Here is a 25,705-nt window from a genome sequence, read left to right on the forward strand (position 1 = left end):
TTTCAGTGGCTAAGGTGACGGGGTGGCAGAGGAGGGGGTGGCAGGTTTATTTATTAATTTTTTTAAGGAATCATCAATTTCTGTTTTGCACATTTTTAGCTGAAGGGATCTATAAGAAACTCAAGTGGAGATGTTACATAGGTAGTTCTATGAGTCTGGAGCCCAGAATAGAGTTCCAGCTTGGAGATAAGAATTTGCGTCTCATCAGAATAAAGGTATTAAAATCCATGGCAATTGATACACTCCGATTAGAATGTGGGGAGACATAAGGGCACTGGCTAAGCCTTGAAAAAATCCCAGCATTTTTGAGGTCCAGTGGTAAAGGAAGAGACAACAAAGGAGAGTGAAAATGAGATAGGAAACTGGAAGAGTTACAGAAACAAAGAAAGGAGTTTTTCAAGAAGTGGGAGAAGGGTTGTTTGGCTGAGTGATGGCTGCTCAGAAGTTGAGTATGGTGAGGACAAAAGTGGCTATGGAATTTAGCAACACGGAAGAGATCTGTGACCTTGACAAACTGAAAATGGTGGCAACCAAAGCCATTTTTGTCCAAGGTAGAGTAATGGATGAAGTAGAAATAAGAAAACAACATCTGTAGTACACTGGTAAGAACTTATGCCATGAAAAGAAGCAGAGAAATAAGCTGTGTTCTCTGAGAGATTTTTTGTTCCTTCGTTTACTTGGTTCTGTGAGATCCTAGAGCATGTTTATAAGCTGATAGGAATGATTCAGCAGAGATAATAATAGAAAGATGAATGGATGGAATTAATAGTGAATAGGCAGAGGAAGGAAGGGTTATAACTAAAGAAATATCTGAGAAAGTCAAGAGGTGGACTGAGCGCTAGAATGTAACGAGAGGAATTGGCCTCTAAGAGAAGGAGGGGCACTCCTTCCACTGTAGCAGAGAAGGAGGAGAGGATTGTGGAAGCGTGATGTGTCTAGAGTAGGGGTAAAGATGAGGGATGTCAAGTCTGGTGGCTTCTGTATTCTCCTTGAAGTGTGAAGAGCAGTTCTCAGCTCAGAGGGAGGGTGGAGGAAGGGGTAAGGGAGATTCAAAGAGAAGAGGGGAAGGTGTGGCATGGTTGATGGTGGTTCCTCTGGAGCAGTGGTTCTCAACATGTGGTTCCTGGACCGACAGCATCAGCATCACCTGGGAACTTTCCTGAAATGCAGTTTTTGAGATCCCATACCATACCTATTGGTGGCTCAGATGGTAAAGCCTTTGTCTACAATGCAGGAGACCTGGGTTCAATCCCTGGGTCGGGAAGATTCCCTGGAGAAGGAAATGGCAACCCACCCCAGTACTCTTGCCTAGAAAATCCCATGGACGGAGGAGCCTAGTGCAGGCTACTGTCCATGGGGTCGCAAAGAGTCGGACACAACTGAGCAACTTCACTTTCACTTTCAACATACCTATTAGACCAGAAACTTGGGAGGTGGAACCCAGCAATGTGTGTTGCTTTTGTTTTTGTTATTAACCTCCTTACCATTGATTGAGTTGTAAACTGCTGCAATCAGTGCTGAAATCTGAGACTCACTCATCCTGATCCTTCTCTCGGCTTCCCCTTGAAAAGGAAACCTGGAGCAGAACCACCCCAAAGCCCAGAGGGTAGAAAGACATGCAGGGGATGCAGGGAGATGGGAGGAAGGAAGCAGGAGCAGTGTGCAAGGTTAGATCTGGGGACACACTCGCACTCCCACAGGCAAGGACCAGGGGTGTCCCTCTCTCCCCAGTCAGCAGCCTGAGAACATAAGGGAAGGGCCAGGTGTCCACAAGACATTTCAGTCCTTCCTGTCATGAAGCATCGGCCAAGAGGGGCTGAGCCAAGGTCACTGGCCTCTGCCTTCAGGGCACATGCGGCCTGAGCCAGAGCAGCTTTGATGGCGGCCACCAGCTTCAGAAACTTGCTCTCCATGTCCATGTAGCCATCACCTCCCTTCTTGGAATGAACCGGCTTCCCTGCTACGAACACTTCAAAGAAGCCAGTGACCTGGTGAGTCCCCTTGCTGCAAATGTCCAAGCATCCAGGGAACCCATCTTCTACTTCTTTTTGAGCTGAAGATACTTGAAGTGCCAGAGTACTTGAAGATACTTAAGTGCCACAATAAACCACTTGGATGATGACCGCCACAGTTCTGGACCACAGTCCACTATAGCGAAGACTCCAGATTAGAATCCCAGGGAGGAAAAGTGAGGTCTGCCAGAGATCTGTGTTTTAACACAGATGATACTGATGCTAGTTGAAGTTGGAGAACCATTGTTCTAGAGAAAAGGAGCAAGACAACATTTTGTAGTTAAGACCTTGAATTTAAAGTGAAACCAGTTTCTTTGTACTGTGTGGTTTTCTCTCAGTGCTTAGCAGCTGGGGTTGAGGCATGGGTGAGAGATGCCAGCATTCAACTAGAACTAGGAGGTCCTAAGTACACAGAGGTGGGAGAGGGGGCCTGATGGAATTGGAAGCACTTCAGGGAACTGATTATGATGGTCAGTCATGCAATCTGAAGCTGAACAGGAGGACAGAAAAGTCAGAAGGGTCTGATGAAAGTAAGAAGTCTTCAGATAGAAAAGGGAACCCTCTTACACTGTTGGTGGGAATGCAAACTAGTACAGCCACTATGGAGAACAGTAAGGAGATTCCTTAAAAAACTGGAAATAGAACTGCCTTATGACCCAGCAATCCCACTGCTGGGCATACACAAAGAGGAAACCAGAATTGAAAGAGACACGTGTACCCCAATGTTCATCGCAGCACTGTTTATAATACCCAGGACATGGAAGCAACCTAGATGTCCATCAGCAGATGAATGGATAAGAAAGCTGTGGTACATATACACAATGGACTATTACTCAGCCATTAAAAAGAATACATTTGAATCAGTTCTAATGAGGTGGATGAAACTGGAGCCTATTATACAGAGTGAAGTAAGCCCGAAAGAAAAACACCAATATGGTACACATATATATGGAATTTAGAAAGATGGTAACAATGACCCTATACTTGAGACAGGCAAAGAGACACAGATATAAAGAACAGACTTTTGGACTCTGTGGGAGAAGGCGAGGGTGGGATGATTTGAGAGATTAGCACTGAAACACATATATTACCATATGTGAAACAGATGACCAGTCCAAGTCCGATGCATGAAACAGGGCACTCAAAGCCGGTGCACCAGAACAACGCAGAGGGATGAGATGGGGAGGGAGGTGGGAGGGGCGTTCGCGATGGCGGACACATATGTATCTGTGGCTGATTCATGTCAATGTATGGCAAAAACCACCACAATATTGTAAAGTAATTAGCCTCCAATTAAAATAATTAATTAAAAAAAAAGAAGAAGTCTCCAGATCAATTGTTTGAAGGTTTCACTAATGGTAGCTGTTGGGGGGGTGGGGCAGGAGGTAACACCATTGAAAAGAAGGGCTCTGTGTAGCACAGCTAGGTCATGTCTGAGTCCATGGGTTCACAGAGATAAGTGCCTTAGAGATCTGACTAAATGAGTTCTGTGTAAAAATTCCATAAAACAAGTTCTTGGCCTGTGTGCCTGCATTAGTGTATGCGTTAAGAGGCCAGGAAGTTGTAAGATAGTTGGATGTCATACAAAGCACAAGCCTTTAAAAAAAAAAAAATTAGCAATGACACAAGTAAAACCATATAAGAAAATGTTTACTTTCTTTAAATCAGCTTTTTAAAGTATTCACCTTCTGTGAGAGATTATTTTTGTTCATCTTAAACTACTGCTGCTAAGAATAATAATGCACAGCATTTAGTAGGTACTTACAGTACAGCAGGCACCGTAGCAGTTTCTTTATAGGCATGAGTCTTATTTCATCATGACCACAGCCTCTGGAGGAGACTGTTATTGACCTTGTTGAAGCATGGAGGAGCTAAGAAAATTGCCTATGATTAATTTTAAACAATTTAAGTAAGTAAATGTTCAAAGTGCATACAATTCTTACAAACCTAAACAACCTACCTACCATTTCTTCAGTAACTGTAGAAGAATAAGGTGTAGTTTTCACTTGATCAGTGCCCACCCCCAGGTGACGGCACCCAGCTGAGCCTTGAGGAAACATGCATGAGAAAGATGTGTTGGCAAAAGTTAGGAGCGTGCCAGGTGCTCCCTGGCTCCCTCCCTGGGGCGCAGCTGGATCAGGCTGAGGCTGAAGGCGGCTGAGTAGACCGCTGCCTGGGATGGTTGATCTGGTCGACCAGTGCTGTTGGTGTGTACGCCTGAGGAGATGTCCAGGCTGTTGTGCATCGGTCCCACTGTTGTGTTTGTACCCTGTGTTTCTCCTGTATCTCTGCCTAGCCCCAGTGATGTCTGACTCCTCAGCAGGAAGGACAGCCAGACAGCACTGGGACAGCCAAGGGACAGGAAGCAGAAGTGAATCCAAAAATGTTATCTTCAGGCCCCAGAGACACATCTTCCAGCTTTTTCTCCTCCTCCTTCTTTTTAGTAAATCCATGTTTTACTCTCAAACTTTGCTAAGATCTTCAAAATGTAAAAACTTCTGCTTGAAAATGTATATGGTCATTTCAACTTGCTAGAGTATCACTGTAAACCTTTGGTATCTCCCTTTAATTGCTCTTAATAGAGAGCTGTTAAAAGATCATAAAATTTGTGATTAAGAAGTTAAAGTGGAATTGTATTTTCGTCCACTAGCCAATGCTAAATTATTCCCTCTGGGTCATTTTACAGTGATTTGGACAGTCCTTTGTAAAATAAGTTTAATGAAACACAAAGGGATGCTGTATATGGTTTGTGTAATAGACTCAATTTAGTAGGATGTTTTTCTGGATAATTAGCTTACATTTTTCTTTTGTTTAGTCTTATTACCTATATGCTTGAATTCTTTACTATTTGGTAACGTATGTTCTTGGCACCTGCTGTGTTAGGCAGACAAGTTTTTCATGTATTGGTCATTTTTTTTATAGACAGTGCTGTGTATGCGTGAACCCTAATTGCTTTTTCATTTTTAATAGGCTGTTCTTTATATTGTGGGCTTTTTTAAAGTGAAAGTCACTCGGTCGTGTCTGACTCTTTGCGACCCCATGGACTATACAGTCCATGGAATTCTCCAGGCCAGAATACTGGAGTGGGCAGCCTTTCCCTTCTCCAGGGTATCTTAGTAAATTAAAAATAAAAATATCTAGGTTGCTTCCTTCCTCCCTTTCTATCTCCCTCTTTCCTTTCTTCCTAAGTATTCTACCCAGTACTGAAATAGTGAATTAAAAGTAAAATAGCAGAGTTGGGTTTTTTCTTTTCTTCTCTCTCTTTCTTAAAGTATTCTTCTCAGTACTCTGCTCTTTGGGCCAAAAACTGGACTTTATGATCTGCAGAGGCAAGAAGTCTGTCTCAGGAGAGGCTTGTGTTCTACCACAGGTAACAATCCAGTGAAAGAACTTACCTGAAATTGGGGCTTCTCTTTCTCAGGCTTATTATTTCCTCAAGCATTGCCAGTAGCAGGTAATGCGGCTTGCTATGCTATGCTGCCCATAGACGGCAGCCACCAGGCTCCCCCGTCCCTGGGATTCTCCAGGCAAGAACACTGGAGTGGGTTGCCATTGCCTTCTCCAATGCATGAAAGTGAAAAGTGAAAGTGAAGTCGCTCAGTCGTGTCTGACTCTTAGCGACCCCATGGATTGCAGCCTAACAGGCTCCTCCATCCATGGGATTTTCTAAGCAAGAGTACTGGAGTGGGGTGCCATTGCCTTCTCCGAATTGTGGGTTTTGTTCTCGTAATTCAAAATCATCAGGGATTGGATCTCTGGGTTTTTGGCTTTTCCGTCAGGATCACAAAATAACATAAACTCAGGGACTGTACGCATGTTCCAGACACGAGGGGAGAGGACAGGGGTGGGAAAATGAGCAAAAGATGAGAGACAGCAGAGCCTCAATATTCACTCTCAGGAAACATTTTGGGTCTTTTCCATTCGATGACTACCACTGACATCTTAGTGGCCAGGTCTATGCCATGTGGCAAGGGAATCTGGGAAATACTGGGGGGAGGGGGGCGGATGTTGTTTTTTGTTATTCTTGTTTATTTTTTTTTTTTAGCTTGGCAATTTGCCACCCCCAAAAAACAAATTGGTGTTTCATTAACAAGGATGAAGGGGAGAATGAATCTGCGTTAGGCAACTGACAGTCTGTCACAGCCTCCAGTGGCGGAAGGCAGACAGAGAATTCAAGGTTATGTGTGAAGCAGTTGTCCCTGCCATCGTTCTCTGCCTGCTTCCTGGGAAACCTTCGAGCCTATCAGAAAAAGACTGGTGTAATCTGAAAACCACCAGGAAGGGATCCATACTCATTGTTGAATGTAAATTCCTGAATGAAAGTAAAGTGAAAGTCGCACGGTCGTGTCCAACTCTTTGTGACCCCATGGACTATACGGTCCATGGAATTCTCCAGGCCAGAATACTGGAGTAGGTAACCATTCCCTTCTTCCCAATCCAGGGATCGAACCCAGGTCTCCTGCATTGCAAGCAGATTCTTTACCAGCTGAGCCACAAGGGAAGCCCATAAATTCCTGAATAGACATGTATAGTTTAACTCCAAGTCATGGGAGGACTTATTTCAGCATTAGATTTGGGGGGAAGGGCCAGAGTAGGTATGTTCTTTCCATGGACTCGAGCACAGGCTCCTGCTTGGACATACAATGCAATGGCTAGTAGTCATGTGTAGAGGCCCCCTCTCTCATCTTTCGTACTGTTGTGGTTTACCTTTCTCAGTATAGTCCCTTTGGGCTACTGCCCACCTGTGTATTTTATGTGAACAATTTCATTGACTGCATTCTGCACTGCTGCCAAGAGGTCAAGGGCCCCTCTCCCACTTCCATTATTCTTTCCTATAGAGACTTGTTTTTAACTATAGGCCTATGAACTGTCTCCACAAGGGCTACTTTTCATTTCTGGTACATTTCTCTGAGGACTTGCTACTGCATCCTGAAATAAGTCTGTGTCTCACTCTCTAGCTGCTTCCCACTGAGTGTTCCCACTGAATTCTATGCACTATCAACTTTCAAGTTCAGCTTCATTCAAGGTTCTTATATTCACATAAAACATTACTTGTATAACTTCAGCATTTTAAAAGGAGAGTCAATGCAGTACTTATAACGACTATAAGTTGTTGTCAGTTACTGTTGGCAGTCTTTCATTTAAAATTTTAAAAAGATATTTGCCCAGTACGCTATATCTTACCTGTAACACAATGAGAATGTGTATACTTCAGAAGGCCTAGTTGATCTAAACTCCATCTCCAGCAAAGGAGATGCAGACATAAAGAACAAACTTAGGGTCACCGTGGGAGAGGGAGAGGGTGAGATGACTTAGAGAGTAGCATTGAAACATATACATTGCTGCTGCTGCTGCTGCTGCTAAGTCGCTTCAGTTGTGTCCAACTCTGTGCGACCCCATAGACGGCAGCCCACCAGGCTCCCCCGTCCCTGGGATTCTCCAGGCAAGAACACTGGAGTGGGTTGCCATTTCCTTCTCCAATGCATGAAAGTGAAAAGTGAAAGTGAAGTCGCTCAGTCGTGTCCGACTCTTCTCGACCCCATGGACTGCAGCCTACCAGGCTCCTCCATCCGTGGGATTTTCCAGGCAAGAGTACTGGAGTGGGGTGCCATTGCCTTCTCCAAACATATACATTACCATATGTAAAATAGATAGCCAATGGGCATTTGCTGTGTGACACAAGGAACGCAAAGCAGGTGCTCTGTGATAACCTCGTGGTGGGGTAGGGGTAGGGGGGAGGAGGTGGTGGGGTGGGGAGGGAGGCGGGAGTGAGGTTTAAGAGGGAGGGGACATATGTATACCTATGGCTGATTCATGCTGATGTATGGCAGAAACCATAACAATACTGTAAAATAATTACCCTCCAATTAAAAATTAAATTAAATTAAAAAAAAAAACTACACCTCTTCAAACTCAGTGCTTGAACTGTGTCACAGTATACAGTATGTGAAGAAAGAGAATACTAAATAAATCAGAGGAATAAAGCAGATAGTTGGAAGCATGTTTAAGTGACTTGAGAGAGCAAATGGTTTTCAAGCACTTTAAACACTTTAAACACATCAATTCCTCAACATGCATAGGCTATGCTAATTGTAAATCTTTCATTAAAAACCAGTCTCTAGAGGCTCTCTCCAGGCAACATCTTGCAAGCCTAGTTCTGGTTACTATTTCTTCTTTAAAGTAAAAAGACAGTGCTTCCATAAGCATATTCTATAATTTGTATTTCAGTTGGTATCATACCATATTCTTTGAATAACTAAATCAGTTTTCAGGTGCTTTGTAATATATGGTTTTATTCAAATGTATTAGTCCCCTGATCTCAGTTTTCACTTATAGGTAAGTAGCTAGCTTATAACTGCTTTTAGAATTTTTTTTCTATTGGATGATCAAGAACATGATCATCTGTGAATGTTCTCATAAATCTGACATTATCTATAATGTGTAATTGAGCCACATTGTTCTTCAGCATATAGTTAGGTAATTTAAATAGATCAAAGGTATATAAGATGTCACTTTAAAGCATTTTGCCAAGTCAAAGAAGAATTGAGTTGGTCAGAGGTTGTCAAATAGATTTTGAAATATTTCTGTCTTTGCTTTTTTTTTGTCATCAGTTTGTTTTTTTTAATATAGGACAGAAATTAACGGAGTTTATTGTTTTCCTTCTTGGAGTCCTTACATACTTGTAAGAATTAGTTGAGATCTTAAGAACTTTTAGAAAAATATTTTATTTATTTATTGGGCTGTGTTGCATCTTATTTGCAGCAAGCAAGCTCTTTGTTGCAGCACACGGGCTTCTCTAGTTGTGGGCTCTAGAGCACATGGGCTTCATTGCCCTGAGGCATAAGGAATCTTAGTTCCCCAACCAAGGACTGAACCCTTATTCCCTGCATTGGAAGCCAGATTCTTAACTACTGGACCACCAGGCAAGGCCCTACAAAAAAAAAAATTTTTTTTTTCCTACAAAAATTTTAAATCCAAATAAAGAAGTGTTATTTTAAGGGAGCTAATTTCAGTGGTTCCTTTAAATTTATTTATGGGATAAATTAAATCTATAAAAACAGTAGAAAAATATGTATTGGAAAAGATAAAGGATTCCAATAAAATTTACTAAGAAAAGAACTAAACTATGTAGCCCAATGCTGTTGTGTGTGCAGTAAATGTCAGCAAATATTTCCAGAATGAATGAATGACCCAGTGAATAGATAACATTTGTAGATCAGTAGTTTTACAGCAGGTGAGACCTGGGTTCCAATCCTGCTTGACCCCTTACCCTTTGAGAAAATATGCACAGGTGATTTTGCCTTTTCTGAGCCCCAGATTCCTCATATGTAGAATGTGGATAATGAACATATCTCATAGTACTGTGAAAATTAAGTAAGATTAAATAAGAGCCCAGCACAGACCAGGCATTCAATAAAGATTATTGTTATAAACCATATGAAAAATGCCATATGTGGTAGGTTAAAATTGTCAAAAGCTAGATGATTCAATCATATCACAAAATGATTTTGTTATTTTACACACAATAAGTGATAACGTAGCACAACCTAATGATATTGGGAATTTTTTTAAGGAAAGTAACACTTGAGCTGAGACTTGAAAGAGAAGTAGGAGTTGGCCTATTGAGAAGGTGGGAAGGGCATTTCTAATAATAGAGCTATCCCCTGGTAAAAGTGGAGCTTCCCTCATAGCTCAGTTGGTAAAGAATCTGCCTGCAATGCAGGAGATCCAGGTTCAATTCCTGGGTCGGGAAGATCCCCTAGAGAAGGAAATGGCAACCTGCTCAAGTATTCTTGCCTGGAAAATCCCATGGACAGAGGAGTCTGGCTGGCTATGGTCCACAGGGTTGCAAGAGTCCAACATGACTTAGTGTCTAAACCACCACAACCAGGTAAAAGTATAACCAAGTCTAAGGTGGACTATTTGAATAGTATTGTTTGGCCAGATTGGGCCTTAATGGCTTTTATAAACCCTGTGTGCACTGTAATCAGAATAATAATCTATTAACCTAGGACTATATGGCACCCCACTCCAGTACTCTTGCTTGGAAAATCCCATGGACAGAGGAGCCTGTTAGGCTGCAATCCATGGGGTCGCTAAGAGTCGGGCACGACTGAGCGACTTCACTTTCACTTTTCACTTTCATGCATTGGAGAAGGAAATGGCAACCCACTCCAGTGTTCTTGCCTGGAGAATCCCAGGGACAGGGGAGCCTGGTGGGCTGCCGTCTATGGGGTCGCACAGAGTCGGACACAACTGAAGTGACTTAGCATAGCATAGCATATTATCCTTATCAAAAGAAAAGTTGGAGCATAATACTTCAATATATGCATATTTAGTAATGTTTTTTACATGTACTGCTATAAATCCATTAAAAATTAGAAGAGATATTTCTTTTTCATTATTATTTTCAATCTTTTAAATATATTTTAAATCTTTTTTTAATATTTGTTTTTCTGAATCACAATTAATTATCTTGCTCAATTCCCCACATGTCTGTAACCCACTTTGGAGACCACTGGCCTATGAAAATCCATTGAACGTGAACAAAAGTTTTCCTCCTGCTTCCCAACCATGTTTTGTGAGAGTTTAGGGTTTGTATTTTCTGCATCTGCATGATCTCATGACTCCAACCTGGAAAAGTAACATTTTCTCCCTGACTATATCTGTCGGGGATGTGTTTCCTCAGAGCAGAAGCAAAACCACTCAGGGAGTGCGTACCTTGCACCTGGTCTAGCCTTTCCCACAGATAAAGCCCTGCAGAAGATGAGTTCATGAACCAAAACTGCAAAACAGAAGAAATGAACAGACACAGAAACAGGACTAAATCCCAAGAAGCTCAAGTACAAGCATGATTGAATGGAAAGCCCAAATTAAAATGTCTAAAATAGTTGAAGGCATAAGAAAAGATCATGAACCTATGAATAGCAAAACAGGCAGGACTGAAAAGGAACCAAATATGAAATGAAAAATCTGGTCATCAAAATTAACTCTGTGGATTAAGAGGCCATTTGTGCTCATGCTTAATTACTCAGTCATGTCCAACTCTGAGACGCTATGGACTGTAGCCTGCCAGGCTCCTCTGTCCATGGGATTTTTTAGGCAAAAGAGAGGCCATGATGCATGATCACTGGATCTGAGGAATGCCATTGCTGTTCCAATTGTAGTCAAAACATAAATCATCTTTCACATGACGCAGAAGCCCCAACCCACCTTTATAGTTCAGGCTCTCCTATGTTATTGCTCAGCTTTATTTTCCTCAGGCACAACCTCACTGACCTTTCTGTTTTCCTAATGCCATGCTTCCACCTTCCACAAGCCTTTGAACACACTGTGTTTTGAACAGTATGCTGTGCTTTGCATCTGAAATATCCCACTCCCTTTATTCTGTTAGCTCATTCAACCCTCAGCTCAAGGGTCACTTTCCCAGGGAAGCTTTGTTAATACTTCACAGGTTAATGGGGGCTTCCCTAGTAGCTCAGCTGGTAAAGAATCCACCTGCAATGCAAGAGACCACAGTTCAATCCCTGGTTGGGAAGATTCCCTGAAGAAGGAATAGACTACCCACTCCAGTATTCTTGGGCTCGTCTGGTGGCTCAGCTGGTAAAGAATCCACCTGCAATGCAGGAGACCCTGATTAGATTCCTGGGTTGAGAAGATCCCCTGAAGAAGGGATAGGTTGCCCACTCAAGTGTTCTTGGACTTCCAATGTGACTCAGCTGGTAAAGAGTCTTCCTGCAATGCAGGAGACCTGGGTTCGATCCCTGGGTCAGGAAGATCTCCTGGAGAAGGGAAAAGCTATCCACTCCAGTGTTATGGCCTGGAGAATTTCATGGACTGTATAATCCATGGGGTGGTAAAGAGTCAGATATGGCTGAGCATACATATACATAAATAGGGTGATTTGTTACTAATGCTTAGAGAAACAGATTCCTCCCCTTCAAGGTACTTATTTCAGTTTGTAATCTCATATCCATCCCTGTGATTATTTGAACACTATCCATCTTCCCCACTAGACTGTAAGTCCTGGGAAAACAAGATCATGTTTGTTTGGTTACCCATTATGCCAGGGATTGTACTTAATGCCTGGTAAATAAATATCTTTTTTTATGAATAGATAGTCTAGAAACATAAGAGACTTAAAATTTGATATTAGAATAGCTCAAAAGGTGGTTGTTTTCCAGTTTCTATTGTTCCCTGGTTTTCTTTTTATCCGTATTATCAGAAATTAGATTTCTTCTGTCAGATATTCCTGAGGCCAAATCACATTGTTTCCTTACACAGATTCTTTACCATTTTAAACAGACCCTTGTTAGAAGTCTTCAGCTTTTCATGCAGGTCCTCAGATTTCTTGTAAGATAGTCTATAAAGCCCTGTGAAACGATAGCAGATGTCTGTTTGAATCTCTGAATAGTGCAGTTTCCACCAGAACAGACTCATCCTAGGAAGGCTGGCACACAGAGAAGGGTGTGTGCTGAAGTGGGTGCCTCCGAAGCACATCTGATTTTTATTTTTCAGATGATCATGAGCCTTCTTAGATCTGTTTACTGGCTGACTTTTTAAAAATAATGTTCCTTCAGTAACCTTCCTGTGGTTCATTTTGTGAAATCGTGAGCGAGTGCTGGGGAGGAGGTACATGGAGGACTGAGGACCGCAGAGCCTCTTTGAGCTGGTAGGTTTGGTTCCCAAAGGACAGAACACTGAAGCGCACTCACTGCAGTGAAAAGGTATTGATTTTTCTCCCTCCCTGTTCTCAGCTGCACCTCTGAAGTCAGTATGGTGTGCAGTATCTTTCCTGGTAAAGAGAGGAAAAACTGTCACGAACTTGGTCACCCCAATCGGACATTTCAAACCAAACGAGATGCAGTAGGAAAAGAGCTTTCCAAGCTCTTGGAAACCTCCCGGCTTAATTCAGTACCCTGACTTTTGTGACCAGGAGGTTCCTTCCAGTTCATAACAAACCTTGATAGACAATGGGAAGAAATGTGGTGGGTTGTTTTTTTTTTTTCCTTTGATGTTTCGAAAAGAGAATAAAAGGATCAAATCAGTGAAAACAATATAGCTTTGTGCAGTGATCTTGGAAGGTTAGCACAGTGGTCTTGTCCAAGTTTTCAACAAGATTCTCCGTTCCTGTTATAATTGGCTGCTGGCTAGGTTTGGACCTAACTAGAATGCCAGCGTTCGATTTCACTGTGTCCTCGGTGGAGATATGTCACCGTTTATGCTCGCCTTAGTGACAATTTTCTAAAATGGAAACTCGTGGGAAATCATTATAGTGTTTATACGTCTCCCTTGTCGGACAGCATTATCCTGTGATATTTTACCAGTGTTTTCCACTGCATGATGGCATCTAGTGAAGGTTAAGGCAGCACGGGTCCCTCTGTAATTTTGTGACTGCATTTTACTTACCGAAGAAGAAAAGATAACTGACAATTAAGTGTTTGGGATGTCACAGAAAGAACATGTGCAACTAATCAATGCTATCCTTTGGGAACACGATTTTATAAAGCTGATAAGGTAGAAAAATCGGGATTTTGTGATTTGTGTTACATGATGATAATTGCACCTTTTCGATAAAAGAGACATTTCTCCTGGAGTAAACACTTAGCTGGCGGAGGATGCTGGTACCAATGCTATTGTTTTTCTGCCCCCTTTAGGCAATTTTTGGGTAAATATTTTCATAGAGACTTTTTTTCCCCATTCTTCTTTTAGAGTGATATTTTGGTCTATAATAAGGAAGGTCATTTATTCTTCTGTGACTGAGTAACATGGTTGTAAGGAATGACTATTTTTTTGCTTCTTACAAGGTACACCCAATCGCCTGTGTTCATGTTTATCAGAGTTGGATATCGTCTTAGCAAAGTCTGATGATCTATCACACACTTGTTAAAATTCTTTGATTTAGCCCCATTTCCTTTGTGCATCTTAATAACAACCTATTTTTTAATGTACTTCCTTAGTGGCAAATTGGATGGAACTTTCTTTACTGTGGCTTTTCAGTTAATTTGGTAGCATCTCCAGTCTGCATGTGTATGAAAGAGTAAGTAACAGACATTCAGAACCCAGATATTTAGAAGCTCTTAGGAGCCTACTCTTCCCATATACGCACCGCTTCTCCTAGTTTTATGGCCCAGGTTTCAGCTAGAGAGAGATTCCTTCTCTGCTGGTTTAGACAGTAGTTTCTTCTTGTTCTAGCAGCTTTGGAAACTGCCGCCCTCCTTAAATGGTTAACCTGAAGGCCACATTATCTCCTTGGTCCTCCACCACCCGCTTCCATGCTTGGTGGGTAACCTCTTCATGTGGAAACCATTCTGAATCTTTTAGTCATTTTCACTGCTTGCCTCTAGCTTGACTGAGTTTATTTTTATTTCTCTTTCCTTGGGGGTTAAATAGTGTTGCATTCAGTGGAGTGAGAGGGCTGCTCAGCTCATTTTAGATCTTTGTGGAAATAGCACTTTCTTGCTGACCCGACACTTGCAGCCAGCAGGGCTTTTGACCTACTATCCAGCTTGCATCTGGGTGCTTCATTCTGCCTCTTACAGTAGTTGACTTGGTACTTTAACCTGTACATTTTAACGGGATCATTTCTAACTTTTTCTCCAGTGTGTTACTTTCATTTTGAATTCTGATGTTTTACTGCCTAAATTAGCTACCACACCATGCCACCCTCCTTAACAAAATGATTGCTGCTGCTGCTAAGTCGCTTCAGTCGTGTCCGACTCTATGCAACCCCAGAGACGGCAGCCCACCAGGCTCCCCTGTCCCTGGGATTCTCCAGGCAGGAACACTGGAGCAGGTTGCCATTTCCTTCTCCAATGCATGAAAGTGAAAAGTGAAAGGGAAGTCACTCAGTCATGTCCGACTTCTAGCGACCCCATGGACTGCAGCCACCAGGCTCCTCCATCCATGGGATTTTCCAGGCAAGAGTACTGGAGTGGGTTGCCATGGCCTTCTCTGATTGCCATTGCCTTCTCCGATTCTGCCTTTGTTAGATTAACTAACAAAATGGTTAGTTAATCTAACTCACCATCTCAACTTGCATCTGGTGTCAGGACTCTACCATCAGAGTTATTATTAATCAGTTAGAAAGCACTCAGCCAGGGACCCAATACTGCCCAGCAATTCAAACTCCCCCTCTCATAACAGGTGTGGCGTACTATCATATACTCTGCAGAAATAGAGTTTAAATCTTACTTTCCCTCCTTTTTGGCTAATTTAGGAAACCTTCAGCACCATGGCTTGTTGCATTCTAGAGTTACATACAGAAGACATAGATGCCATAAATATGAACTGCTTTCTAAATCCAGCACAGCAATAGATTTTGGTCTTTCAGAAAAACATCCTTCACCGGGGTTGCCTCACGGCCAGACCCACAGCCTAGAGCTGAAAGCACTCATGAATTCTAATAGCAAGGCGGCACACACTCCAGCGGGGTTCTAATTGACAAAGAGCTGGAAAACTGAAACAAGAAGGCGAGCGTGTCCTTCGGCGGGCTGGCCTTCGGCGCAGGCTCAGCAGTGCTTCAGGCTCCAGGCCAAATGAAGAGTGCCCAGCAGTGCTGCTCCACACCTGGGCTGAGAGGAGGCACCCTTGGCGCGGCTGTCAGAGGGCTGTTGGACCCCCTACCACTGGCAGCACAATTATATATGTGTGCGTACGTTTCAGCAAGCAGGATTCTCAGCTTTCATCATTTTCAAGGGGATCCACGAATTGCAGAGGACTAAGAAGTTTTGCTAAATAGACAATAACCCAAACCTCCAAAACCAATCAAATAGATTGTTGAGAATTGATACAGCAAAAAAAATTCAAAGAAAACAGAATTAACATTTATCAAATGCTAATTATGCCAGAGACTCTTAGAGACATCACCTAATCCTTACAATGACCTTTAGGGTAGGCAGAGGAGATGCTCAAACCTAGGTCTTGGTCTAAATCTACATATTCCAGCTACACAACTTACCTCTATAAAGAATGAAAATGACTAACCATTGAAGATCAATCAAAAATAAAGATAAGCAAGCTAAAACAATAGGGAAATGTGATTTGATATTTAAAATGTAGTTTATATATTATATATATAATAGAAAGTGAAAGTGAAGTCACTCAGTTGTGTCTGACTCTTTGCAATCCCATGGACTGTAGCCCACCAAGCTCCTCCATCCATGGGATATATATATATTAGTTAAGAGCTTATCTGGTGAACTGTTTGATGATTTAGACCAGACTGGGGTCCCAAGCATGTGGAATGGCCTAGGATCCAGCATCAGGAAGGAGTGGGGGTTTTTTTATATAATATATACTTTTAGTAAGAGCTTACCTAGTGAATTGTTCTGGTGATCTAGACCAGACTGGGGTCCCAAGCATGTGGAATGGCCCAGGATGCAAAATCAAGAAGGAGTGATTCTTCTTGAGCAGCAGCTTTTTGAGAAACTGAGGAATATTTAAATGAAATAGGTCATGAGGCCCTTCTTCACTGATGGGTCTCTCATGGAATGAGGTCATGTGTTTCTGAGCCATAAGATTTGGTTGAGCTCAGCTGCTCTTCTGCATCTTTGTACTAACTGATGACAGTCGTTTCACTTATACATATTTTATTAAATTAGTTCTACTCTATTCTATCTTTGGACTTAACTATTATTTTTTTTTTTTATCAGTGTACTTTTATCTTTATAATTGGTGACAAATACCCTTAATAGTAGTTGGTTGTGCTACTCATTATTCCTTGCCCTGTAGCCTCTTTCTAGTCACAGTATATGATACGCTCCCCAAAATTCCTTTTGTTTCTCTTGTAACAGTCTTTATTTTAAAGTCTATGGACTTAACTATTATTTTCTTACAAGACTTAGCAGAGTTTAGGGAATACTCCCTCCACATAACTGAATGCTTAACTAACTGCCCGGTGCTGCTTTCTTAAAACTGTAAATCCACATTGGTCATTGTTTTATGGAAAATTTTATTTGAGGCTATTCAGCTTCCCTGGTGGCTCAGATGATAAAGAATTTGCCTGCAATGTGGGAGACCTGGGTTTGATCCCTGGGTCAGGAAGATCCCCTGGAGGAGGGCATGGCAACCCACTCCAGTATTCTTGCCTGGAGAATCCAAAGGACAGAGAAGTGTGGTGGGCTACAGTCCATGGCATAGCAAAGAGTCAGACTCAACTGAACGACTAAGCACAGCACAGTGAATATTTAAATAAAATGCTCACAAATTTCTAAAGTCTTCTCTTTTCTTTTTACCCCAGTATATCTGACCTAAAACTGTGTGACCATCTATTTGGAGTACTCTGTTCAGGGAGGGTGAGCAGGATTAATTCCTGTCTTGGTGTTGCAGTGTAAACAGCTTTTTGCCTGTCTTTTGTCATTAATGATCATGCTGTAGATGTACCCAGTGCATTGTAAGCCAATCTGTCAAGGCAAATAAACAATTCACCTTGTTAAAATTCCCTAAATCTTGCATTAATAAAATGAAAGTAACCCCCTGAACACTCAGGAGATGTCTTCCTGCATACTACAGTGATGGATGACGTGTCTAAAGATCCTGGAAATTAAGTAGTTCAGGTCATTAAAAGTGTCCCACACTTGTTATTGATTTAATTTATTTTAAAAGGTGGGGGTGGAGATAAGAAGGGTTACCCACTCCCCTGTTGTGTGTGTGTGTTTTTTTAATCTGAAAGCTACCACTTGTTCACATAATTAAAACTATCACCAAGGTGAACAGCTCTGTGTTTGTTACAACATGAAGCTTTATTATTCAAATAAGTATATCATCTTCTTAAACAAATATCTACAAACAAGTAGATAATCATTGCATCTTGTATTATGGCAGAAATTCCTTAGAACCACACATGTATCATGATTCCTGAAATCTTTTATTTCTGGGCACTGAAATAATGACCTTCTGAGTACCCCCCAAAATGTCCTCAGTTAGATAAACATTTAGATGGAGGTCAAATGAATTGAAGGAAACTAACGGAAATAGTAATAGAAGTATGCCTCTGAATAAAGGACCTGTTTTTTTTTCTCTCCATTTTGTCAATTTTTCATTTTTCTACTTTATAATCAAGAAAAGAGTAAACATTTGAGAAAGATGAATGGATGGATGAGCGGGTGGGGAAATGGATGGATGCGAAAGTATTCAGAGGATGCAGACCCTGTGTCACTATATTCTAAGGCAAGATTAAGTCATGTGTGTTTGTGTTTACTTGTTTATCGCCAATTTTCTACACCAGTCCACACTCCACTGGACACATAATATTCATTGTCATATCCCAGTGCCTAACATAATACGTGCTCAGTAAATATTTGTTTAATGAATAAAGTATTGGAAAAGGCAATGGCACCCCACTCCAGTACTCTTGCCTGGAAAATCCCATGGATGGAGGAGCCTGGTAGGCTGTAGTCCATGGGGTCGCTAAGAGTCAGACACGACTGAGCGACTTCACTTTCACTTTTCACTCTCATGCATTGAAGGAAATGGCAACCCACTCCAGTGTTCTTGCCTGGAGAATCCCAGGGACGGGGGAGCCTGGTGGGCTGCCGTCCATGGGGTCACACAGAGTTGGACACGACTGAAGTGACTTAGCAGCAACAGCAGCAGAACTGGGTAACAGAATTCCAAAACATGGTGAGAAATGGGGCAGCTCCAGATTTAAATCATAACTAAAAACAATACATTATGTAGAATTATGTGTATACAAGATACATGCAGTTTGGTCTTTTGTCATTTGTTATATACGTTTTGCATCACCTTGCGTAGCTATTCCTGATCAGCTGTGTGATGACATTTCACCATCAATTCCCATTGTTTTTTAAATAGTGTATGTATTAGGGTAAAAAAAAAGCCATACTAAAAATGACCCTTAAAATAGTTATATTAATTTTAGAAATGATTGCACAATGTTTGATGCTTTTCCCATGGTCTTCGTTTTTTTTTAAAAAAGCAGGGGAGGGAGGTGCAATCATTTCTCTGGCAGACCCTTTCAAAAATAAATATATATGAAAATGCACTCTTACAGTTCTCTATTCGATCCCTCCTGGAAATTGCATAATTTGGGTATCTGAGAACTGACATAGTTATGCCATTATGGCAGCTATTTAGCAGAGCTCCCTAAATGGAAGAAGTCTATAGATTTTTTTTTTTCAGTATATACACTGATTTACACTTAGTGGTAAAATTGTTACTGACCCTTTAAGTGGAGCTGTCCAAATAGCAATAAATGTCAGTTGATCCTGTTGCTGAAATAGGTAATAGCTAAAAGATCTTGACTAAATCTTCTAGTTAAAAAAAACACGTATAGCATTTCCTGAACAATTGTGGCCTCTTATAGATACACACATACACACACACACACACACATACACACACAGTCAAACCGTTTCATCACTAAATAAAGAAGACTTGATGAAACTGTCTTTGCAGTATTGTTGGTGTTCCCAGGTTTTGAAGTACTCTGGATTAGAACCTCCTTGAAGGCAGGGAACTGTGTCTACCTGGTACCCAGCTGTCTTGCCCCCTAGTCAGCATCTAAAGTATAGAAAATGCTCTGTAAATGCTGGTTAAGTGAAGGAATAGATAAAATGGAGCATTTGCTGACACCGAATAGCATGTGTATTGGCCTGAATTCTTGGGGGGTGAAATAGGCACCACTCTCATTTCACTTTTGAGTAATAATGCTGGTAAGAACTTTGATGGATGGTTATGACTTTTCAGAATAGTGTATTTGATGGATTGTCTAGCAAACTTCACTTTCTTAATTGTTTTCTACTTTCACAGGCTGTCATTCTGGAAAATGAAGAACTTCCCAAGCTGTTTCTTGATTTCCTAAATGTGCGACATTTGCCCTCTCTACCAAAGACAGAGAGTTATGGGTAAGAGTTGTTGTTTACCTATTGGACATTAAGTTACTTTGCAAACACTTATTGGCCTAAAAAATAACCCTAATGATGCCAGAAGGGCCAGCCTGGGCACACCCATTCTTCTGGCTTGGGACAGCACTCGCTCGCCCCCTACTCGTAGTCAAAGGAATTGCTCTTGAGTCCTCATCTCCATATTGTGGCCAAAGGACCAACTAACTCGGGTTTGGACTTGAGGAATTGACTTTTTAAATTATTCTGTTACATGGAATGATGTTACATGGTGGGAATTATGGCTCTCAATAGCCTGTTCAAGAATTGATATGTTTATTTGTGGGCTTCCCTGGTGGCTCAGCTGGTAAAGAATCTGCCTGCAATACAGGAGACCCTAGCTTGAGTCTGGGGTCGGGAAGAAGGGATAGGCTACCCACTCCTGTATTTTTGGACTTCCCTGGTGGCCCGGATGATAAATCCGCCTGAAATGCGGGAGACCTGGGTTCGATCCTTGGGTTGGGAAGATCCCCTGAAGGAGGGCATGGCAACCCACTCCAGTATTCTTGCCTGGAGAATCCCCATGGATAGGAGCCCGGTGGGCTATGGTCCATGGGGTCACAAAGAGTCGGACACGACTGAGCAACTAAGCACAGCACATGTTTATTTGTGGATACCTGGGCAAAGTCTATATCCCCTTGACACATTTATTCATGTAAGTTTAAAGCTATAAATGATCTTAAAAATGATTTTACCCAACTCCCTTCATTTTATAGTTGAGCAAACTGAGCCACAGGAATAAAGTGCCTTTCCCCAAATCTCCTGCCTTGTAGCTGGCAGAGCCCAGGCCTCTGGCATAAACTCTTTCCCTGCCTCCCCACTGCCTCCCTCAAGAACTTCTGAATGCAGAGCTGCATATCCTAATCTCTCTCTACCAAGAAACCAGACATTTGATATTATCAACAGTCAAGAAAAGTTCTTCCAAAGAGTTAACTCTAAACCAAGCCACTCACTCAGTTCTGGGCACCTGTGATGATCTGACCTCCAAAGGCCATCAGCAACACCCCTGACATATTAGATCTATTCATTCGGAACTCCATCGTCACAGACTCTCTGCAGATCCAAGTTGGGGAGAGTGTTGGAGCCATTTTCTTGCTGTCTCCAGACCTGCCTGAAGGACCCACACTAGCTACAAGATGTTTAAGCTAACCCCACCCAAAGGCATGTTAAACCCCAGCCATCTGCTGGTTGAGAAGCCACTGAGACCTGTCACAGCTCCCTCACTGGCAGCGTTCACTCAGGGCCACTTTTCAGTCACCTCAGAACAAGAACCATATACCCCACTCACCAAATCACGTACATGGCTGGTGTATTCCTGTTTCAGCTTGGTGCATTTGCTGGGAAGTTGGGCTTCATATGTGGTTATGTATTTTTAAGAAGTAGTAGGAATGAAGTGAGTGAAGTCTTTTCTCCATTATATAAGTCCAAAAGCAAAACTGTAGGATTTTTGAGTGATCTTCTTCAGGAAAACTGAAATATAAGAATATTATCATCTTAGGATTCCTTAGGGGGAGGCATCAGCCATGCTGTGACTCTGTGAAAATACCAGTCTCTTTCTCAACATGTCTGCCAATTTAGAGCTCTAAGAATACTAGCTATATCTTCCTTTGTTAGCATAAGCACTGACCCAGCTTTTATTGTCTTTTTCTTTTCAAAAAAATTTAGATCTTTTGATGAGACAGAATCTGAAGAGTCAAGGTAAGAAAAAATACCAATCAGGAGTTATACAAACCGAGAAGAGGACTGTGGTTTTATTAAGTGTTTCATTATCATCATCTAATTGTTTCAAGTCAAGATTTTCTTTAAAATCTTTGGTAGAAAATTCGTTTTAAAATGACAGATCTTTGATGGGAAGTTACAGAAGTAGCCAGTTCTATTTAAGGGTGGAGGAATAAAACCCTACGTTGTTTCATACATGAAATAAGAATACTCTTTCATCAATAGTCGTACTACAAGATTTCAAAAAATAAAACACTTTGCATCAGTGATTTATTGTATATCTGCTTCCGATTCCACAAAGACATGAATGGAAGATGAGCGTGCTGCTGGTGATTTGTTCCTCCAGCTCTGCTTGCTATTATTCACCCACACCGTTAGATACATGAACCTTGAGATGTCCCCGCACAGCAGTTTGATCCCCTCAAAGCTAGTTTGTAGTGTTTTCTGTTTACCGTCGTCCCCTGATGCTGACATGCCTGTTCTTGACCTTTCCAGCAAACTGTCCCACCAGCCGGTGCTGCTGTTCCTCAGGGATCCATACGTCTTGCCTGCAGCCAGCGGTAATCAAACCTGTCATCTGCTAACAGCTCTTTACTGATCTGACCCTGCACCACATAAACCACGTTTTTAATACAGGTCTAACAGAGTGACATTGGTCCAGGGCTTAATAATCTGCCAATAAACCAGTGCTCTTGGTGTAAGAGACATTCAGAATTTTAATTGGGGCAGGCCTTTCAGGAGGAAATGTAATTTTTCTTCCTCTCTCTCCAGGCTGTTTTGAATTAGAGTGATAAGGAGGTAAAGGTATTAATTTGCGGGGTGGTGGTATTTTAGACTATGCCAGTTTTTATCCAGATGCCAGGTAGGGTTTGAATCCAAGGCCCTGGTCCTTTTTTTTTTCAATGCTTCTTTCCCAAAGCTGTGTATATATATACATTGCATGTGTCTCCCTTTCCATTTAGATTACAGCATCTTTGACAGTCAAATAAAAAGGTTGTACGTTTAAGTATAAGGGATTAATTTAAGTGTAATGTCGTATTTTAGCCCAAGTCCTTTTTTTGTGCCAAGAAATTTAAATTATTCAGAGTCCCTCTCAAAGTGTTCCGATATTCAACTCTTTGTGAGTATATTCTCAGACATTGTCTCATTTAATTTCCTTAACCACCTTAGGAAATTGGCAGGGCAGTTATCATCGTTGGATCTTGAGAAAAGTGGATCTCAGGGAGGTCCCTGACTTGCCTGGTTTCACAGGTCTGGAGCATGGATCTCTTTTTGCCTAATCTCTCCTTCTGTGCTCTCTGCGTATAGTGGATTTGCAGCCTTTGTTTCTGCGAGTAACTAAATAGCATAGCAGCTAAATAGCAATAGATAGATTATCTGTGGACACCTTCCCTACATTCTAGCAATAAGACCTTATCCCCAGCAAGAGAGAAGGGACTGTTTTCTTGTGCTCAAGTCAACCACTTGCTGTCCATTTAAAGAAGCCTGGCTCAGACACAGCCCCACTCTGTGGAGGACCTTTCTAGAAGAAAGCTGCCTTTTGTCATGCAACAGTATATACATATGGTCTTGTAATAGTATTTTCCCTATAAAATTCTTTCAGTGAGGAATAATTACCTTTCTTTAGCATTTACTTCTAATGTGCACCAAATATGCCTGGTGTGTTAGGTTGATATTATATTAACAAGATGTTACGTTTAACAAATATCTGCTATGTAGCCTAGTCTAGAGTACATGGGCAGTGATTTATAAAGTAGTCTTTCTGCTTTTAATAATGGTTCCACAAGCACTCTCCCCAGGTATTGTTTCTGCTCAGATATTTTGTGCCTTGGACTGAAATTCCTAGAAAAGTGTCGAGAGTAGAGTGATCATCGTGGATTAGTAGCCAGTTTGCTATCTAGAAGAGGGAAGATATTTTGTGGTCTTTGAACTCGATTCATCCAGGTTGTTAAGTAGCATGTGCTATGCACTTGGCTTGACCATGAAGAATGGCAGAACTTTCTGGGAAGGAGTATCAGGGGCAAAAGTCCGAAGCTGGAAAGAGTAATAAAGTATGGATCATTGGTAGAATGTTGATGTAGTGGAGTGACTTGCACCAAAGGGGAATTCCTGCTTGAGAGTAAGTGAAAATCATGAATTTGATGTAAGGAATGGAACCAGGTGTGAGAGAGCCAGTCACTAAATCTCCTTTCATGGAACTTTGGCTGGACCCGTGTCATAAATCAGATTCCTATTGTCTTAGAGGTATTATACCAGTGATGCATTCTTGCAGTTCTTTAGCATTTAATTTAAAGATAAATTTTACTTGTGTCACATATTCACATTGTATGGCTTTAAAACAAAATGTTGAGGTTACTTTTCCAGAGGATGCAGAATCTGGAAATACTTTCACACAGACACTGAGACCCATAAAGTCAGAGGAGTGTCTGTCTTTAAAATTTTGGCAGTTAAGCACTGTCCTCTTCTAAAATGCTAAAAATAAAGCATTATTCTCTTAGCATGTGATTTTTGGCCTTTGTTTAGGTTTTTCTGGGGAATTCCTAATAACTCTTGCCCGGGTCCCCAGGGCCAGCTGTGTGACTACTCTCTGTGGGCTTTCTCAGCCCTCCTCTTCCTTGACCTCTCGGCTTTAGCCACTGGTGACCACGTTCCCTGTCTTCAAACACCACCTCCCCTTGGCTTTCCCACATTTCTGCTCTTCTTCCTGGTTCTGGCCCCTCTCCTGAAGGCTCTCCTAGGCTCTCTGTTCTACTTTTACTTTCTTTGGAACAATCTCCTCCTTGCTGTGGCCTTGATGACCTTGAGTGTACAGTTGAGTCACAGTATTATTTTTCCATCTGAACCCTCTCTGTGAGCCCCAGACTCGTGCCATGGTTGACATGGCCCTCCATGGGCTGGCCCTGGCTCATGTTTCTGCTGGGACGCCCTCACACACTGATCCAGCCACACTACAGTTCTTCCTGGGTCCCAGATGTAGTGAACTCTCCCCTCAGGGTGCTTGCCATTTCTTCTTTCTCGAACCCTCTTCTCATTCTCACACATTGTTGGCCTTCTCCTCTTTCGGGTCCAATTTCAGGGAGCCTTTGCTGATTCTCCTTTTGAGTAACCTCCAAGGGCCCCTCCACCCTGTTCACTATTTTTTTTTATAAGCTTCACAATAAATGTTTCTAAAAATAAATGAAAACCAACAAAATAACAACAAAATCTACCCTAAATCACATTCCTTCTCATCACCTCTCAGTGAGAAGCAAAGGCAAAGGCAGTTTTCTGAGTAACTCAAGCGGTCCTGGAGTAATTAATTGCTTGTGTATTAGAGATATTTCTAAACACATTTTGTTTGTTTATTCACTTATCTCCCTGACTAACATGTAAGTTCCAGTGCTTCCATGGCAAGCACTGTTATTTGTAAACCCAGTAATTAGGCAGTGTCTGGTATGTCATAATAGCTGGGACAGAGGATCAGATGGTTGGATGGCATCACTGACTCAATGGACGTGGGTTTGGGTGGACTCTGGGAGTTGGTGATGGACAGGGAGGCCTGGCATGCTGCGGTTCTTGGGGTCGCAAAGAGTCAGACACAACTGAGTGACTGAACTGAACTGAACCCTGTGCCAAGTTCAGGTCCAAGCACTTTGTTTCATTCACCGATTTTTACAATGACCTATTCGGTAGGTACTGTTGTGAAATCCTTCACTAATCCCATCAAATCCATTGCCACCTTGCTCCTGACTGCTGTCTGAATGTCAACCACAGACAACTTTTCAAAACGATTAATTTCTGTCTCACTTTGTTTAACGTCCCTCCACAGCTTCTCCTTGTTTTTCAGATGAAGCCAGATTTCCTGTCCCTTCCTAGCAGGCTTGAATTGTCCCCCTGCCCTCACTGAGGCCACTCCTCTTGCTACCTTAGCCTCCATGCAGGTCTCTGAACCCTCCACAGGGCACCCACCTGCCTCAGACTTCACAGCCGGTCAGCTCCCTCTCCCAAGCTCTCTCCTCTAAGAGCCTCTCTGTTCCCCTGATGAGGTCCAATGCCCTTGTAAGTGGTTTTATGTAGTGGGTCCTCTGTACA

At 41.9% G+C, this 25,705-nt stretch overlaps 1 protein-coding gene across 2 annotated transcripts in view; it reads left to right on the forward strand.

Annotated features, from left to right (window-relative positions):
• The window catches only part of SNX24 (sorting nexin 24), a 172,049-nt gene that overhangs the window by 144,036 nt on the left and 2,308 nt on the right, over nucleotides 1–25,705 (forward strand). For both annotated transcript variants that reach the window (XM_027546974.1, XM_027546975.1), the window contains exons 4-6: nucleotides 19,785–19,879; nucleotides 21,581–21,613; nucleotides 22,130–22,194. In XM_027546974.1, coding sequence (XP_027402775.1) covers nucleotides 19,785–19,879; nucleotides 21,581–21,613; nucleotides 22,130–22,194 — 193 coding nt within the window. The remainder of the gene's footprint in view (nucleotides 1–19,784; nucleotides 19,880–21,580; nucleotides 21,614–22,129; nucleotides 22,195–25,705) is intronic.

This window comes from Bos indicus x Bos taurus, chromosome 7 (genome assembly GCF_003369695.1).
Source record: "Bos indicus x Bos taurus breed Angus x Brahman F1 hybrid chromosome 7, Bos_hybrid_MaternalHap_v2.0, whole genome shotgun sequence".
In the NCBI taxonomy this organism is placed as follows: domain Eukaryota; kingdom Metazoa; phylum Chordata; class Mammalia; order Artiodactyla; family Bovidae; genus Bos; species Bos indicus x Bos taurus.